An 18,829-nucleotide genomic window follows, 5' to 3' on the forward strand; every position below is an offset into this window, starting at 1 on the left:
ATTCCTTTCAACGTTTCAACGTAACGTTTTATCGTTGGTTGAAATACACTTGAAAAGCTCTTAGCTCCCCTCACATTGCGGTATGAATTACAATTTCTTGCAAATCTTGACGATTTGTATCATCTTTTTATTAGTAGTCTACAAACTAGACGGACTGGAAAATATTCAGAACGATGCATCATAAATCTAAATTGAAAATTAAATCACGTTTCTTGCATTTAATCATAAGTTCTTTTCTGAATGCACATTGAGCAACATATTCAAGGTTTTTGTGTGGGATAAGTTGGGATATTTTGCATAGTATACACCCATTCTCTAACATAACCACCATCCACCTACGTGTTAGCTAGCTTCACCTGCAATGAATATATTGAAAATTTTAAGCATTTCATTTTTCTTCCTTTATTTATTTATGTGTCTGTGCATAACGTGGAAAATTACAGTGAGTAAATCTCTAAAATGTTTGATTTCAGTATATTTAGCTAATCCTTCTGTCACATCTTTTGACAGCTTTTTACGTTTTAGTACGTTTTCTCTCCCAGTAGCAAAAACCCAATCCCAGCAAAAAAAGAAACTATATCGAATGCCGCAAATGCATTTGAAAACGAACATTCGGTGAAATACTTTTTTATCACACCAAATGTTTATCATTTTATACAAATATGTTCATCTTTATAATAACATCGGTGAAAAAAAAAACCTAATTTTGTACTAAAACGTAAAAAGCTGTTAAAAGATGTGACAGAAGGATTAGCTAAATATACTGAAATCAAACATTTTAGAGATTTACTCACTGTAATACGACAAATTCAAATAAGCGAATCGAAATAGTTATTTATGCAACAACAATCATATGAAGGTTTATTACAGCACTAGATAGATGTTGTTTGGAAACTAAGGCTCTACTGTGAACGATCTAATTTTTTTTTGTGAACCAACTTCACTGCTATGACATTTGATGGATATTTAACAGAGTTTCCTCTATTCAATGTCAACTTTACCGACAGAGTACGATTCACTATTTCACTGAAAGATGTCGCGTTGCTGCAACAAATAAAATGCCATCGTATGACCTCAGGACTCCGGAACAGTAATCAGTTTTTCATTCGCCCTATATTTTTGTTCGAGATGATGGTTTGAAAAAACGATTGCTATTGTTTCATCATATCCCTTTTTTAAGACTCTTATCGTCAAGCCGATTGAAAAACTGAATATTCTATTTGACTAAAATCCGCCCAAATCCGTCGCGGAAAAAATTATTTATTTTTCTGTTGACATTTGCGTGGTTGCAGCGACCTTTTTCAGTGAAATTGTGAATCGTATTTCGTCGGTAGAGTTCACATAGAATTGAGAAAAGAGAATTGGCACAGTAATCCCTCTCCAGCATTCGATTCGTGTTTCATAAAACGTTTCATGCAATTCTGTGACTTGAAAAATAAACGACAGAAACTATATTGTCTTTCCACTGAGACACAAAAACCATGCAAATGTAAACGACAACAACACTCTTTTACATTTGCCACGTCTCAACATACAGTGGCATACAGTCTCAATGTAAGGAAACTAGTCTTATCTTTATGCATGGGCATGTTAAGCGAATCATTAGAAAAATGTAATTGCATTTTCCATGATAATCATGCCCGCACGTTAGTAACAAAAAATTTTTGAGGACGGCGGAGCATATTTAAAGCAATTTTTTGAGTTCTTCCTCTTAACTGCAACGATTTTCTATACGTAAAAATGTGTTGAGACGTGACAAATCTTTTGTTGCAACATTTACAACATTTGCGTTGCTCTTTAGTCTTTCTGGGTGGAAGACTAACCTATGTGGGAGAGGTTTGCTGTTATAGTATTACTGCGAAACTCCCGGATAGCGGATAAAAGGTTCGTTAACATCACTTCGGTCTGAATATATAAAAGACTCTCCTGGCAACACTTTAGAGTGCAGAAAAAAGAGTTTTCGCACAAGTGCGAAAATTGTTGTTTAAAGTGCTTGCGATAATCTTCCTCATTACGGTATCATAAAAAGGCCGAAAGAATTCAATTCCGCCACAGAATTCCAAAAATCTATTTTATCGCTATTATCCGAGTTGAATCTATGTCCGTCATGCTAAGAATCCCTCCATCTAATCCACATAAATCTAATTTCTTCATCAACTCTTACTCTTGGTCAATGGTTTGTATAACTCCTTGAAATATACTCCCACTCATATGCATAACAACTGTACGTATATGTTGGGCATGGATATATATCCACATACCAAACACTATCCTGAAAAGCAGAAAAAGATTTAAAAACATGTTTGCGAACTTTGTTATGCAGCAACGAACTTCTAACCAATCATCGGTGTTAGTTGGTCTGTGGTTGTTGGTTTGATTGCGTATTCTTTGAACATTTGTACGAAATGATTGATGTCGAATTAATGTGTGATCCCATAGTGTTATCAATCGTATGTAATGATATTAAAATTTTATTCAGGTCGTGGCGTCTGCCACCAGACGAAACTTTACAAGTAGCAGATCCGAAAGACAAAAACGAAGAAGTAAGTTGAGCCGTTTTTCGTTTCTCTCTTTCTGAGCAGATTAATTTGATGAATGTTTTCAAATGACTAGGATCTCGAATACGACGATACACACAACTGGAAAAGCATTGTTCTATCGTTACTCGTAATCAGTTTTGTAATAGCAGGCATCGTAACAGCGATATACCTTTTAGGGTAATTCAAACCGAAAAATTCGAAAATAATTTTCTTTGTCTCACTAATTTCGCATATTCATTTCAGATATGTGGACGAGTTACTTTATTGGTCGGGTCGTCGAATGTTATTAGATGAATATTTGCAAGGTGATTTGACGCCGAATCGCTTACCACCAACTTGGGTATCGCGTACGAAATTTGTTTTCCAATCAGATGATGGTGGTTTAGCTGTACTGGACACTGCCAACGATTCAGTTAATATATTGGTTACTAATCATACATTGGTAAGGTTTAGTTTAGTTGTTCAGAGCAATGGACCCGTTGCAAATTTGTAGCCTAAGAATAGGCGAAAAAATATTATTTTGATAAGTTAGGATAAGTTGGTACCCACAAGCCAAATTTTCCTTTAAAAGTAACTCATTTTTGCGTGCTTTAATGGTTAAAAAAGATTTTGGTACAGAAAAATCATCTAAAAACGAATATTTTTCCACCTAAATGTAGGCTACAAATTTGCAAAGGGTCCATCGCTCTTAATATTTGAGAACAATTTTTTTAGAGATAACTATAGATCATTTTCATGACCTTGTAAACGTCAGACACGATCCCAACTGTCAGACATGTCGAATAATATCGAATGAATTGAATGAACGATTTTCATGCGAAAAACCAGTAAATTGAACGCAGTTACCGTCAATTGATTGAGGTTAAGGACTACTTGACGAAAAATTAAGTGGGGTTACGTTGACGAGTACCGTATAATGAAAATGATCTATATGGCCCTGAGTGAAACTCAACTATTTACACAGATTCATATTTTCCATTACAGAGACAACTTAACGTAAAGGGCTATCAATGTACTGCGGATTTGGGATACGTTTTATTTAAACATAACGTGAAACAGGTGAGTCAATTAAATATATTAACGGTTTCTCTCGTAAATTAAGTCCCCAACTCATCATAATGGAACGAATGTTTGACGATGTCTGAAACAGACTCGTGTCAAAAATCCACCGCTCTTTGTTCACTATAGTTCTTGTATATTTTTATCATATTGGGGGTTGGTATGTTGAAGCTACAATGTGTGAACAGCTGCGAGATATATCGATTTTCGATGACATCCCTAGTGCAGTATAATTGCCGAATTAAAATCATTTTACTTGATCCACAAACATTCACATCGTATTTTATACTTTGCTACACATTTGGAACTCATGCTGTTATGACTCACTTACCGGTCTAATGTTATAATCTTGATCTCCTCTCCCTCAATTGCTTGTCGTTTAAGTTAATCTGTGTTGCTCTGATTACGTAGTATTTGTACATGTTGGCTACTATTAGAGTGGAAGGAATATTGAATAACGTGAAACGTGTATAAAGCAATAAAACAATCCGTCCGACTTTATTTATTTCATCATGTCCGAAGCGTTAGCGGAGGACTTGACGCAGTCTAACTTCCAAAAAAAGAACGAAGAAATTTTGTTGAGACGCGGCAACTATATATAGGCGAGAATTTAAGTTTCTTTCCTTTGGTCTGTATAACCACAAATCCTATTCTATCTTATTCGCGCTTCAAATGCGAGCAAAACGAGCTATCACTCGACTATGTAGCTTTAAAATTGCCGGAGATACATCGTTTTGAAATTGGTCACTTTTCATACAAAATGCACCAAATTAACGTTTTCCAAACAATCAAAATCTTTCAACTTACTCTGTATGTTTCTATCTATCTGTCTATCTGTCTATCTATCGACGGTCGATCTCGGAAACTAGTCAGCCAATCTCCATGAAATTTTGCAGGTACCTCAGGGTGGGCATAAAAATGAAAATGTGATACGCCATTACCACAGGAAAAACCAGAATTTTGTTTTATTGGCCTCGAAGTGGTTTCTGAGTGTGGTTTTCGAGGGTTGGGAACGCGTTTTCGGCTGTAGCTTAGCTGTATTGAAACCTACAGAGGCGTGCGACCCATCAAATGAAAGGTATTCGTAACACGATTCGAACAAAAAATAATTTAAAAAATCGGGGCAGATTCGTTTGAGCTAGAGTGATTAGAGTGACCAAATTTTGAGCTACTCGAGCGTAGGATGAAAGGACTAATATTTTTTTGGGTTATGAGAGATAGAGAATTACTTTCTTCGGCAAAGTTTCAGAGTTTTACGAGTAGATCAGAGGGGCATATGTGAAAAATGTCGAAAGTTGGAAATGGGTGGGTCAATTATGTTTTTAGAGGTATTTCTTGAATGGTGACAGATAGAGAGTTACTTTCTTCGGCAAAGTCTCAGAGTTTTACGAGTAGAACAGAGGGGCATATGTGAAAAATGTCGAAAGTTGGAAATGGGTGGGTCAATTGGGGTTTTGGAGATATTTCTTGAATGGTGGCAGATAGAGAATTACTTTCGTCAAATTTTCGATTTTCGTCAGATTTTCTGAATTTCGTCAGATTTTGGAATTTCGTCAAATTTTCGATTTTCGTCAAATTTTCAAATTTCGTCAAATTTTCGAATTTCGTCATATTTTCGAATTTCGTCAAATTTTGTCAAATTTTCGAATTTCGTCAAATTTTCGATTTTCGTCAAATTTTTGATTTTCGTTAAATTTTCGATTTTCGTTAAATTTTCGAATTTCGTCAAATTTTCGAATTTCGTTCTAAAAAGCACTTCTAAAACGACTGATATCCCAACAAAAATCTCTTCGAGAAAAGTGTGACGCAGTCTTTGACGTACAATTTCTAAAATGAATGATATCGCTAGAGTTGACGCTTTCAGCTTTGTTACGCAAAAATTAAATTTTACACCCAATTAGTTCAAACAAGCTGGCTTAGTTTTTCTCATCATCTGCCAAATAATTTTTACAAAAAAAAAAATTTGACTGGAAACAACCAAAATTTTACCAAAAAAATCTGCGTCGCATGTGGCAGATACATTTTCTTGCTGGTCTGTTCCTGAACATTTGCCACTTTGCCTAGAAAACCTAAGCCAGCTTGTTTGAACTAAAATTGGGTGTAAAATTTAATTTTTGCTTAACGAAGCTGAAAGCGTCAACTCTAGAGATATCATTCATTTTAGAAAATGTATTTCAAAGACTGCGTCACACTTTTCTCGAAGAGATTTTTGTTGGGATAGTTTTTTTTATACTCGCACGTAACACACGTAATAATGAGATTATTAAGTTTGCTATAAAATTTTCCATTTTCTCTAAAGTGCACCGGTCATATCATATTCTAACAGCTTTCACGTTGTGGCTAAATTAATTCATCGTGGAATACTTTCTGTGAATAATATAAGTGGTCCCCTTTTTTACACAAACTCAACAGCTCTGTGGCTTTTAAATGCAAAACTGAACCAACCAAATTAGATATACATTTCGGATGCTTTTCAACTCATGATTGACGTAGAGCGATTAAAATTTATTAGACAGGATTACTTGCCCTGCATTGGCCTCATGCATAACGTTTGGCGAATAGATTCAAACTGTTACTGGTACAAACATTTTAAATTAATAGGGTGACAGTATGAGCCATCGATGTTTTGATTTATTTTTTGAAAGTTGACTGTTAAATTACGGTTCGCTGTACTGTAAATCTGTCTCTTCTTCTCCTCTATCCTCCTTTTCCTCTACTTCTTATTCTCGTCTATCTCCGCTTCTCCACTATCTTTGCTTCTTAGCGCCAGTTTGGCTGCCAAAAGGCGCATCTCAAAGTGGCCAAAAAATAGGAAATGGCGTCAAATTGAAAAAGGACCTGCTCCTTCTGCTCTATTTACTCTACATGGTGAATAAAACGAGAACTTTCCCAATACTATTTAAACAAGTCAACACAATGAACTCGCAGTCGTCCAGGGTTTTGTTAATATTGACTCAGTCACATCGCCATAACTCATTTTGTTGTTATATTTGAGATTTTCCGAAACATCGTAAAGTTTCTTTTATGACAAACACTATAAAAAGAAACATGCAAAACAATCAGCCAAGTTTATGCTTAAACAATTTCATTTTGCAGCAATTTAATATTAACGAAATTCAAACTTTAATTTCTTATCGTGCCATTTTTTCTCTGTTTAACTTTGATGCCAAAAGAAAATTCTTGTGTGTTGCGTTAACGAATGTAGTGTAGTACCCTCAAAGAAAAACTAACTTTAAAAACAATTACTCCACTTTATAAAGCATAGATGTGAACAATGCAGATAATTTTTACTTTTCGCATTTCATATCGTACAACTTACATTAATGAATTGCATAACAGAAAGTTTAATGTGAAACTCAGAGCATCTTATGATTGTTACTAAGAAATGGGAAAGAGGAAAGAGGAAAAGAGCAATAAAAAAGATTTATTTGCTTGATGACGTGGAAATATAAATACGTCAGGCAGTCAGACTGTAATTTTTTATGGGAAAACGTTTACAAAGAATATATCAGTCTGAAGTATGGGCCGGTTTTGTAAGCAGAATTTTATGGTTTGCTTTTGTAATAGATCGATAGTCCGTGGGCTTACCAGTTTGAAACCTATATTACCACATACATTGTTACACTATCTAAGACGAAAATTTTTGTTTTAGCTGTCGTTTTCGAACGTCAGGAGTGTTCTAACGAGGTTAGATCTACTGTATTGTATTTTTTCCATGGTTATCCCAGACAGCTTAACATAATTACATTTATGGTATCAAAATGAAGACACTCCGACTCCGAGTCAATCAAATTGGTATGCATTGGTATCAATCGTTAGCATGTTAGAAATACATTTCTATTGAAATGCATGTCTGACAAGGACTGGATTTAAAAATTTTTTTTTGGGAATTTAGAATTATAGAATTTCGAACATTTGGAAAAATTTTCAATTTCAAAAATCTTCAAGAATCAATTTCACGAAAATAGGCCTGGCCTAAAGCCGTCATTTCCGAGTAAGGTAAACTGATATGTAACTCCGGATTCAGATAGCAATGTAAAATGAACGAGAAATGTTTTTAGTTTTCAGCTCTTTTCGCAACGTCTTAAAATGTCAAACTTGTATTTGCTACCAATTTTCTTTGAGTGATTCATTTCAATTGAGAAAATTTAGCAGCAAATACGAATTTGACATTTTAAGACAATGCGGAAAGAGCTGCTAAATCAGCAGTAATTGTCAACTTTATAACATAGTGCAGGCAATAACGTTTTTGGTGACAATGGGAGTATGAAAGCAAATGTGTATATCCACAAATCTAGTACCTTCTCGATTTTTAGAACACATGTTCCACTTCGAAACTAGTACCTAAACTTTAGTACTAAAGTGCCGGAAGAAACATTTTTCGTCTTCCGTGGGCGATGAATCAATTTTCTTGCCATTGCCATTCTTTCTTTGTAACCATAATTTTCGAAATTAAATACAAGTGACAAGAATGAAATTGATTGTCGCCATAAAACTTGGCTATGTTTCTTGAAATGATCGCTTACACTTGACACTCATAACATTGAGTCCACACACAATAATTTTCCTATTTTCGAAAATTCCAATTTTACACAGAAACGATTGTGACCGCCAATGTACAAAACATAAAACTCTATATTTGTATCCATGGCCATAAACATAAACATAAAATGAAAAACAACATAAATAAAATAGGGATTTTACAATGACGTCACGTTTGGCGTATACAGATATATATTTTTCACATTTTATACCCTTCTCCAAACCGGAAATACAACCAACCTTTCATGGGTTACATTAAAGCCGATTAGACAACATTATTTTAATGATACGAAAGTTTTTCTTTCTTTTTTTATGCTTATTCCTCTTTAAATTGCAAAAAAATGGCAAAGAAAGTAAATAAACTGAACACAGCCGCGCTCAGAAACTTATCAAATGAAAAGAAATATTATTCCGAATGTAAATTTAGTTCATGTAGTGTGTGGCCTTTGATATGAAATTTATGTAAGAAACTTCCCTGTAGCTGGGTGTACTAATTTACATAAGCAATAGGCATATGCTTTTTGGGTGAATATTAATTAATTGCTGTGAAAGTTTATGTTTATTTTTTCTTCGTTTTCGTGGATATGTTTATGGATTTCAGTGCTAATGGTTCGTTTTTATGATTTGTATTTTCAAATTATTTGGACTTTCAGATTTCTTTGACATTTCCCGAGCAGTTTTAGGAGCGCTATAAAACGTAATTTAATGGACATTGTGGACATTGTACACTTTTCTGGAATTTCATTTATTTTAAATTGCCTATTTGGTTTAGATTATATTTTAGTAGAACGGAAATTCTACAGCAAATGGAGGGCGTTTCTATCCGACCTTTCTTATTGTTTATTTGATAAATGAAGGCAATATATGCGTCCGAAAACTTTGAATTTAGACTACGTAACAGTGATAACGTGTCGAAAAGGAAATTATGTCTTTCGATCTTTTCAGATGTACTGATGAATTTATTACCAACGGCCGCTGTCAGACTGGGGGTCATTTCAATTTTATTATATTTTTAACTCTGGAGCTAAACCGTAAACCATAAATAAAATTGTAGTATTGACCTTTCAGTATTGACGGCAAGCATGTTGCCAGTACCGAGTCTATTTATCGCTTTTTTATCGTAACTGCAGATAATAGGGTAACGGTACCGGTTACGAGCCTTCCGCAAGATACGAGCAGTAAAAAAGAGTGATGCCAGTGTGTGCGTGAGCGAGATAAAACCTGGCTCGGAACTAAAATGAAGGGAATGTTGGAGATTAACATAGCAATCAAACATATTTGTAGTCAGTCAAAATTATATATTCGGCATGTTCGGACTCATTAAACTTTCTTTTATAAAATCGTTGTTTCTACTCGAACCTTTTGTCCAGAATCCTGCCGATTCCAACAGGTTATGGGCCCAGGGACGTTCATTAGGTCGTGTTGAAACGAATTCATCAAGCGTAATTTGGCAGAGCGAGGCGTAGAATTGCATTGTGGCATAGAATTGCATTGTGGCATAGAATTGTATAGCGGCGTAGCATGGCGTGGCTACACAAAAGCATAGCAATGCATAGCAGCGTAGCAATTCATAGCGATGTAGCAATTCATAGCAGCATAGTCAAATATTGTTTTGAGAATTTACAAGAAGTCTGGAAGGTTGGTTCAAATATATTTGTAGTCAGTCAAAATTATATATTCGTCATGTTCGGACTCATTAAACTTTCTTTCATAAAATCGTTGTTTCTACTCGAACCTTTTGTCCAGAATCCTGCCGATTCCAACAGAAAACTCGTAACCGGTGCCGTAACCCTACTCGAAAATAAGCACTTCAGCTGTTAAACTTCTTCAAGAAGAAGAAGAAGAAAAATCGCTGACGAAAATTCTACTACTGAACTGAACTTTAGGTACTAGTATCGAATAGGGACGTTAAGTTTAAAGCGTTGATATTGTTCTAAAAACCGACAAGTACTAGATTTTTTAATTAGTACAGAGATAGAGATTTTCCTTCGCATACTACCAATAACTTCATTGCCTGCTCAATGCGAAAGTTGACCACTACTCAGCAGCTTACCCCCTGTGGGAAAGATCCATTGCTTGTCGAATATTTTCGGCTCATTTTACGTAAATTCCTTTCAAGTCAACAATGAGATTTATTTATCTAGTGCTGAAATATCGCGACTTCGTCGCTCATTTCCGGCTCGTGCTGAAAACTTCTCATTCGCTGAATTTAATACATTCAGTGTCGTATCGTTACGATCAAAACATGTCCACTCAATGAAGTTTGTAACGCTGTTCTGAACTCCCAATAGGTCTCTGAATCGATGTGTGTTCTTTGAAGGGGTGTACTCACAAACTCACTCTGAGGCTTGTTGCAAAAAATCCATTTCTGAGTTTGCCTTTGTTACCTCTTGTAATGAAATACTTTCGCAGCCTTTAATGTAATTACAGATCGCTCATACGTTGAACATCCACTAATGTTAAATATATCCTTCCGAAGTGACACTTGAGGGGCTTACACCCCTTTCGTAATCAAAATATTTTGTTTACATTTTTTGATCCAGACTATGTCGAAATTGGTATTCATTTTCAATGTTGACGAGGTCACATTTAATTTAATTTTATTTATTTTTTGTCAAATATTGATTCGGAAACCTTATACAATGAATACCATTTTGGTAATAGTAAAATTTTCCAATCGTTATTCCCAATTCCAGAGAACATAAGTGCTATCCAATATATGCACAGTGTTTTTACAAACAGAAAAATATTTCTGTGTCAGAGTGAAAAAGTTAAGTGCTTCTAATGATATGCGAAAATAAACCACATTCGGAAAGCATATACGATTCGTAGATAAATAGGAAAATAAATGGAAAAAGTCTATCTACTGTTCTGAACGTCAACTCCCACATAGAAGATAATACAAACATTGCACGTGATATGGAAAATGCTGAGAGAAAAACCAACCAGACATTCCAATGCTTCGTAAAGTTAGTTTTAGATTGACAGCAATATTGTCAACAAAATTCTGAAAATATCTTCACAACAGCAAAAACAAAGCATTTTCATCTTTTGATAACATTCTATAATTTTCTCTCCGGAATATGGCAACAAAAAAGTTGGCGAAACGAGTAACTTAAGAAGTCGAATATATGTATTACTAGGCCCCACCACTTGGGTGGGTCATTTCCCTTGACTGACTATCAATACTTTCAATAATTCCTGTCCCAGTTGTCTTACCATTTTTAAAAAAGCTTGTGTTTTTAAGAACACAAAATTATAGTCAGATGAAAAAGCGCAACAAGAATGGTCTATTTGCTACATTTCACTGGGCGTTTAGAAAACTCAAAATTAATTTAATTTTCTGAGGAGCTGCGTGAATCGAAGGTTCAGCGAGCGATGTTTTGCATCCAATAAATATGAGCTTTTAAAATGGCATATTTCTTGCCTACCTCTTGAATAAATTAAACTCGTGTGAATTACGGCCCTCGCTTCGCTCTGGCCGCAAAGATCACACTCGTTCAAATATTCATAAGCCTAAGCATGGAAAATATGAAATTATGAGATGCAGCGCACATTTCTCCAGTCTTCTTCAACATCATAAAAAACAACTCCAAAACTCCGAATATAAACCCTCCGGCACCAACTTTGTACAGTAACCCACCTGCAACAGATGTTCTGACAAATGTTGACATAGGTCATGTCAACACAAACAACAACAATCAACACAATATTGAACCCAGATATAATCTGCGGCCAAGAAATCGAATTTAATTCAAAATTGTTGTGACATTAGAAGTAACGTAAGTTTAAGTGAAGCTCAGCTTCAACATGTAGAGCCGATTCGTTTATGATCACTTATTGTTTTAGCCATGATTATGGTCGGTAACGACGACCGAAATGCAAGGGGAAACAATAAACAAATTTTCGTAAACAAATCGTTTACGCATAACAGGCCCACTAGAGGCTTAGGTGCCAGGGTATTTACCCTACCCACTTACACTAAACAAATCGTTTCATTGGTTGTCCACACAAGCAATACAAGATCAAGGAATATGAAATTATAACACGATGTGATCGGGAGAGGTATTTTTGAGTATGTTATACATATACTGAGAAGAATACAAATAAACAATATTTACAACGATTGAAAATTGTCTCCTAAAAAGTGCAATGAGGCAATGAGTGGAAGGTCCAGCGAGGTACATTTAACACCTAATATGAGTCTCCTATATAGTCTACTAAAAGCGCTGAAAAGGTGGCGTATTTCCTGCCTACCTCTTGAAAAAATATAACTCGTGTGAATTACGGCCCTCGCTTCGCTCTGGCCGCAAAGTTCACACTCGTTCAAACATTTTAGGAACGAAAAAAATTCTTTTAAGAATACGGATTTCACGCACAAATTGTCGTATATCCCAGATTACTAGTCCAATTAAATTCCAATGTTCGAGTTTAACCACATGAATTACGCTACTGGTCGAAATTGATTTTTGAAGCATCTGAGAATCCAAGCTATCGGTTTCTCAAGCAAGCAAGCAAAAACTCTTTTGGGAAGTACTTCTTAATTGTTTCTGGAAATCCGTTGCAAAAATGTCGTGGTATAACAAGTTATGTTTACAATTACTTCAAACTCACTACTCCAATATCATTCTCTGTCAATTAAAACAAAAAAAATTTAAAATCGGGTAAAAATTACTCAAGTTATCGCGTGGTAACAAGAGAAAGCGTCTGTGTAGAATTTCTCCCATCTCGTTGTTCGAACATTATCCATCTGCAAACTCAGCCTCAAGAGTTTCAATCTTCGTCGATTAAGACAAAAATTTTGAAAATCTGATAAGAATTAGGGAAGTTATCGCGGTAACAAGGAATAAAATTCTCTTGAGAATTACTCCCATCTCATTACCCCAATATTGCCCATCTACGAACTTAACCTCATGATTTTCATTCTCCGTCGATTAAAACCAAAATTTTGCAAATCGGTAAAGAATTACTCGAGTTATCGAGTCCACAAGTGTACGGACGTTTTCTGTATTTAACGTTTTTTGCCAATGTAGAACATTTTCAAAATATCAAAGTGAACTTAGCGTTACGGACATTTAAGGGTATTTTCTTTCGTAAGACCCTGACTTTCAGTCAAGGGAATAAACGAAAGTACGGTACTGCGTACAATACTTTCTACATAAGAACCCGAATGCCAAAATTTATTCAAAGGGAAGAGCTTTTAAATAATAATACCCTTACCCAGTGAAAGAATCAACGGGGGAAAAAAGCGGAGGAAAAACAGAAACAAAATGACCGATTGTCATGATTTGTTTTTATGCGTCATCAACCACACAATTTGATGATGGAATTGTTGAGTGGCCTTGACCATTTGTCGGCACGCTATTTTTTTTCAATTTTTTGTTGTTGTTTTTCGCATTTTCGTTGTAGAAACATACACTCTTCGAATATGTTCAGCGGATCTGTCGTATTTAGGAAATGGAATTTGGGAAGGGCTTTTCTGATTTATTTCCATGTGTGCGGTGTAAGTTTATTTGTATGCGGTTCGTTGAACTTAATGACTATGAGTTTATATATGCTTCAAAGAGTTTGTTTTTCTCTGGTTTAAGTTTTGAAATTATTTCATTTTTGGCTTTGTGGTGGATTAAAGAATTTCTACATCTAATTGAAATTACTTTTCACCCCAAAATGAAAACGTTTTATTAATCACGGTGGGGTTGAACAAAGCTTAAGTAGAGTCGCGACATCCACCTCTGATTTATCTTCATGTTCTGGTTGAGGGACTCGAGTACTACACGAAACTGTATTCTGTCAATTTGAATACAGATTGTTATCACAACGGATAGAGGGACTAATTCTAAGCTTATTCGTGTTAAAATGGCTTCTATCGACAACCTGGCCACGTGGCTACAGCCAACTAAAGTCGAAAATTCGTGATGACTTTTGTAAAATCCATTCACGGTGTTTAATAGTGCATGCAATCCTCTACCAATATCGCCATTCAACGAGTTTCAAACTCTCTGCGTCTTCGACATATCACCATTCAAAAATGCCAAATTTTCGACTTTAGTTGGCTGTAGCCACGTGGCCAGGTTGTCGAGGAGAGCCATTTTAACATCAATTAGCTTAGAATTAGTCCCTCTATACGTTGCGACAACAATCGTGGGTCCCACACGGCCACGGTTCTCCGAAACGGCTCAGCGGATCCGGAAACTGAGTACAGTTTGGTCTAGTACACGAGTTCCTCAACCAGAACATGAAGAACAGTCAGAGGTGGTGTCGTGACTCAATTAAAGTTTTGTTCAACCCCACCGTGTTATTAAACAGTCTGAACATTTTGATCAGAATTTTTGATAACAATAATAATAACAAACGTGCGATGCACTCTATAGAATTTGTTCAGCCAATTAATTCGCATGTTTTTATGGAAATATCAGGGGTCCCACTTGTCCGACTTTTTCATCAAAAGTTGCCCGATTTGTCCTACTTTTGTTGAAAATAGAAGACCACCGACTCGATGAACCAACGGTGAACGAAATAATAGACTGAGTTCAAATGATCAAGTATAAAGTGTTTATTCGACTAATCGCAACAAGTGATGAGTAAAGACTAAAGAATTACATATCCAGCAGAAGGCTGGAGCATAAACAATTTGCGCTCGAAATAGTGTTGCCAAATTATTTTCACATCCCCACTATTTGGAAACCCTTTAATTAATAAACAAAAAAATCTACGTTATTCCCATCAATGAACGAAACTTTACAAATTTCTCTCAAGTCAACGCCTTTGTAAGTATGTCTGCCACTTGCTCTGTGGCAGCAACATTCAGCAACTTAAAGAAACCGTCCCGATATCGCTCTCGGATGAAGTGGTACATAATGTCGATGTGTTTGGTGCGTTTGTGAAACACTGGATTCTTGATAAGACGTATTGCACTCTGGTTGTCCATGAAAAGTGTTTTCGATTCGTAATTTATGAGTAACTCGCCAAGCAAATTGTCTACCCAGATCAACTCTTTTATGGCTTGAGCTGATGCAATGTATTCGGCCTCGGTGCTTGACAATGCCACACATGATTGTAGTTGTGATGACCAAGATATTGCACTAGAGCCCAACATCAAAACAAATCCAGTTGTCGACCGCCTAGTGTCCATATCACCTCCATAATCCGAGTCACTGTAACAGTTCAAATCGAATTTAGATCCTATCAGATCAAAATTGTTGAGAAATTGCGTAAATTTTTGATTCCAGCACCTTGATGCTTGCTTCAAGCCATAAAGACTTTTCAGCAATTTACACACTCTGTTTGTTCCATCCTCGTAGCCTTGTGGTTGCTGCATATAAATTTCTTCGGACAATTCTCCATAGAGGAAAGCGGTGGTGACGTCGAATTGTTTGATTTTTAAATTTTCTGCTGCCGCCATTGCAAAAATTGAGCGAATGGATGTGAACTTCACGACAGGACTGAACGTTTCCTCGTAATCAATGCCATATTCCTGTGTAAATCCACGCACGACTAATCGCGCCTTATACCGTTCGATCTCACCATTCGGTTTTTCTTTTACTTTAAAAACCCACCGGTTGTCCACCAACTGGCAATTGCACCAGTTCCCACGTTCGATTCTTTCTCAACGAGTTGAATTCTTCATCCATTGCCATTTTCCAATTCGCACATTCCGAAGACTGTAATGCCTCATTGTAATTGCCTGGTTCACTTGTTGCGACGAATGCAGAACCAATTTCTATTGCATCACTCAATTCAGAAATTAAACTTCTAGTATTAGTTTAGATAAACTGATCTCATCATAAGTAGGCATGGGCGATAATGAAAATGATTATCGATAATTATCAATTATCGATAATCGATAATTATCGACTTTTTTTATCGAAAATTATCAAAAAAATATCGATAATCGATAATTATTGTTTCGTATAATAATAATTAATTTACAAATAAAATATTTCGCTCAAATCTCTCGTGGGTGGGATTGTTCCCAAAATTGAAGCTACATTTCCTTTCTGAATGGCGATGCTGACTCTTTGAATTAAATACGATGTAGCTCGTTTTTCACCAGTAGCATCAGTAATTTTACTTCCAATACTTTTTATCAAATCCATTCCAAGCTTTCCTATGACCCCTGATGTTTCAGTAGCAATAGGAATGAAAATGAAATGATGGGCCAAATCCGAATAATGACTGATTTTTTTCCTCTCGGCTTGTTTCGCTACATAGCCGACATGATTGGATGATCCATTCAGATACGAAGGCGCAAAAGTGTCCCTGCATGTAAAATCCCACAGCAGTGACCTCCCTCTCGCCCATGGGATTAGAGTCATTCCGTCTGGAAGTTTTCCATCTGGCCGAGAACACCCAGGTGGTTCGAGAATAGCCGGCACTTGACCTGATTTCAATGCACGTTGGAAAATACCGTTTGCATTTGCATGTCGTGAATTCGTGCCTTTAGCCTTAGCACACGATAAACCATGATGTCCGTATTTGTCAACTTTTTCTCCACAAATGCATACATGAGGTTGAACGATTGGTAAGCCGAGACGTAGTGATAGTGCCACTCGGAATTCATCATTGGATAGAAATGTCCCAAGTTGTGGCGATGGTAGTGCATGCAACCAAGCACCTGTTTCACGTGCAGAGTTTGCTTTAAATCGTGCCTTATCCCACGTTTTTTCCAAAGATTATTGATATTTTGATAATTATCAAGATATCGATAATTCGATATATCGATATTTCGGTCCGAAAATCCGATATTTATCGATATATTCCGATATATCGGTATATTATCATGAATTTTCGGATAAATATCAAAATATCGACATTTTGATAATTATCGAATTTCGATATTTTGATAATTATCGATAATTATTAAATTATCGATAACGATATGATTAATCGATTATCGATAATTTCTTTCGATTGGTATTATCGATAATTTTGAACGCCTCCCATCTCTAATCATAAGAATGTAATTTTGGTGGATTTCGTTTGTTTCTTTCGTTCCACCACTAAGAAGTAGCGCTTGTCTTTACGTTTCTTTAATTCCACACGTACGCGTATGAGTGAAACGACACTCTTTATTGACAACATGTAGAACGGTGTGGAACAATTAAAACTGTAGAATGCTAACCCATTACAAACTTTAATTGAGTTGAGTTTAAAAAAATTCAAATCTTTTGAATTTAAATAAGAGGAATTTTCACTCGCTCCGCTTGCATTTATTTTTTTGTCGGTATACATCTATAGAAGCTCTACAACGCCACCTATGAAATTTATTCAGCAACTTCTTAAATATGACTCACATTCAGACGAAAAATTGTCACATTATGTACTTTATCGAAAAGGTCATAGTTTTTCCTACTTTTCCGGAAAAAAGCCCAATTTATTTCAATTTTTTTTACAAAAAAAAATTCCTATTTTGTCTGACTTTTTTTTTAGAAAAATGTCAGAATTTTATATGTTGATCAACCCGAAAATCAGTGGGACCTCTGAAACATTAAAATGTCACCAACTTTTCACATTACAAACTTTACCTTTTCTCAAGTTTAAAAATCCGAATGTGAAATCAATATGGTCACAGATGGTAAACCGAAGAAAATTGTTACGAGAAAAATCAAAGTTTTTAACAACTCAATTGTTCAAATCATGAACTTAACTCATGATTATAAACCGGAAACATGAAGAACATAAAAAGTTATCAACCCAGAAACCCCAAGAGTTTTTTTTTTTTTACTTTCTTTCGTCACAAAATTTGGTATTGTTGTAACCGAGTTGTTGTAGTACACTCATCAAATTGACAAAAGACGTCTATAAATAATAATTTTTTTTTGTTCGTCCAGAATCTACTCCCGTCATTCAATGTATAAATTGAAAAATCAATTAGGGCGGTAAAAATTTCTTATTTTTTACTCATTTTTTAAGCAATATCTTAAAGAGTCTATATATTCATATAATGTCTGGCATTGTGTACGTATTTCCGCTCTATAAAGTCATGAAAAAAGAAGCGATTTTAAGTAGGGGTTACATTACACAAGACTAATCTTACAGCCTCGACCCAATCGATTGAAACTTTTGTGTAAAAGTTTTTTTTTCCTTCTTCCAAATGTATTATGGACTTTAGTTCATTAAGTTTTTTCCTTTCATAATATTTTTCATTGATTTAAAAGTTGGTTGGTAGATTTTTCATTGGTTGATTTTAGTTGTTGTACGGGCTGTTTATGTAAGTTATGAAAATTTCATAATAAAAATTTGTCATCTGGGTGTAAGCGGCGAAAGGAATGAATAACAATTTTCTGATTTTCTTTTCAAATCGATTTTAAGTTATTTATGTCAGACTGTTTATCGCCATACACTGATATCTTTAACAGTGGTGACCGTCTCTTAGATAGGATGCTAACGCCAGGACTGGCTCAAAAAGCCCTATGAAGAAAATTCTTTAAAAAAAAGTCGTTCATACGAAAAGAAAAAGCCTTTCGAACGAATGCCTTTGGAGTCAGTCCGGCCCTGGCTAAAACAGTTTTTTAATCAAGATTCATAGCGCTTGTTTTGCATTCATTTTTACATAATGTATAACGTTTTATAAGCTCATCGTGCATTTCACCTACGTAGATTGTTCCAAACAAACTTTTGCGATAAAGTTGTAGTGGCAGCATAGAAGTCTTGGCAACAGAAACATGTCGTATAACATAATGATAATA

The 18,829-nt window shown here is 35.5% G+C and overlaps 1 protein-coding gene across 3 annotated transcripts in view; it reads left to right on the forward strand.

Annotated features, from left to right (window-relative positions):
• LOC119072744 (dipeptidyl peptidase 4) overlaps positions 1 to 18,829 on the forward strand; it is a 124,318-nt gene that overhangs the window by 68,877 nt on the left and 36,612 nt on the right. For all 3 annotated transcript variants that reach the window (XM_037178027.1, XM_037178029.1, XM_037178028.1), the window contains exons 4-7: positions 2,480 to 2,543; positions 2,614 to 2,717; positions 2,784 to 2,982; positions 3,525 to 3,599. In XM_037178027.1, the coding sequence (XP_037033922.1) occupies positions 2,480 to 2,543; positions 2,614 to 2,717; positions 2,784 to 2,982; positions 3,525 to 3,599 (442 nt within the window). The remainder of the gene's footprint in view (positions 1 to 2,479; positions 2,544 to 2,613; positions 2,718 to 2,783; positions 2,983 to 3,524; positions 3,600 to 18,829) is intronic.

This window comes from Bradysia coprophila (assembly GCF_014529535.1).
Source record: "Bradysia coprophila strain Holo2 chromosome IV unlocalized genomic scaffold, BU_Bcop_v1 contig_84, whole genome shotgun sequence".
NCBI lineage: Eukaryota > Metazoa > Arthropoda > Insecta > Diptera > Sciaridae > Bradysia > Bradysia coprophila.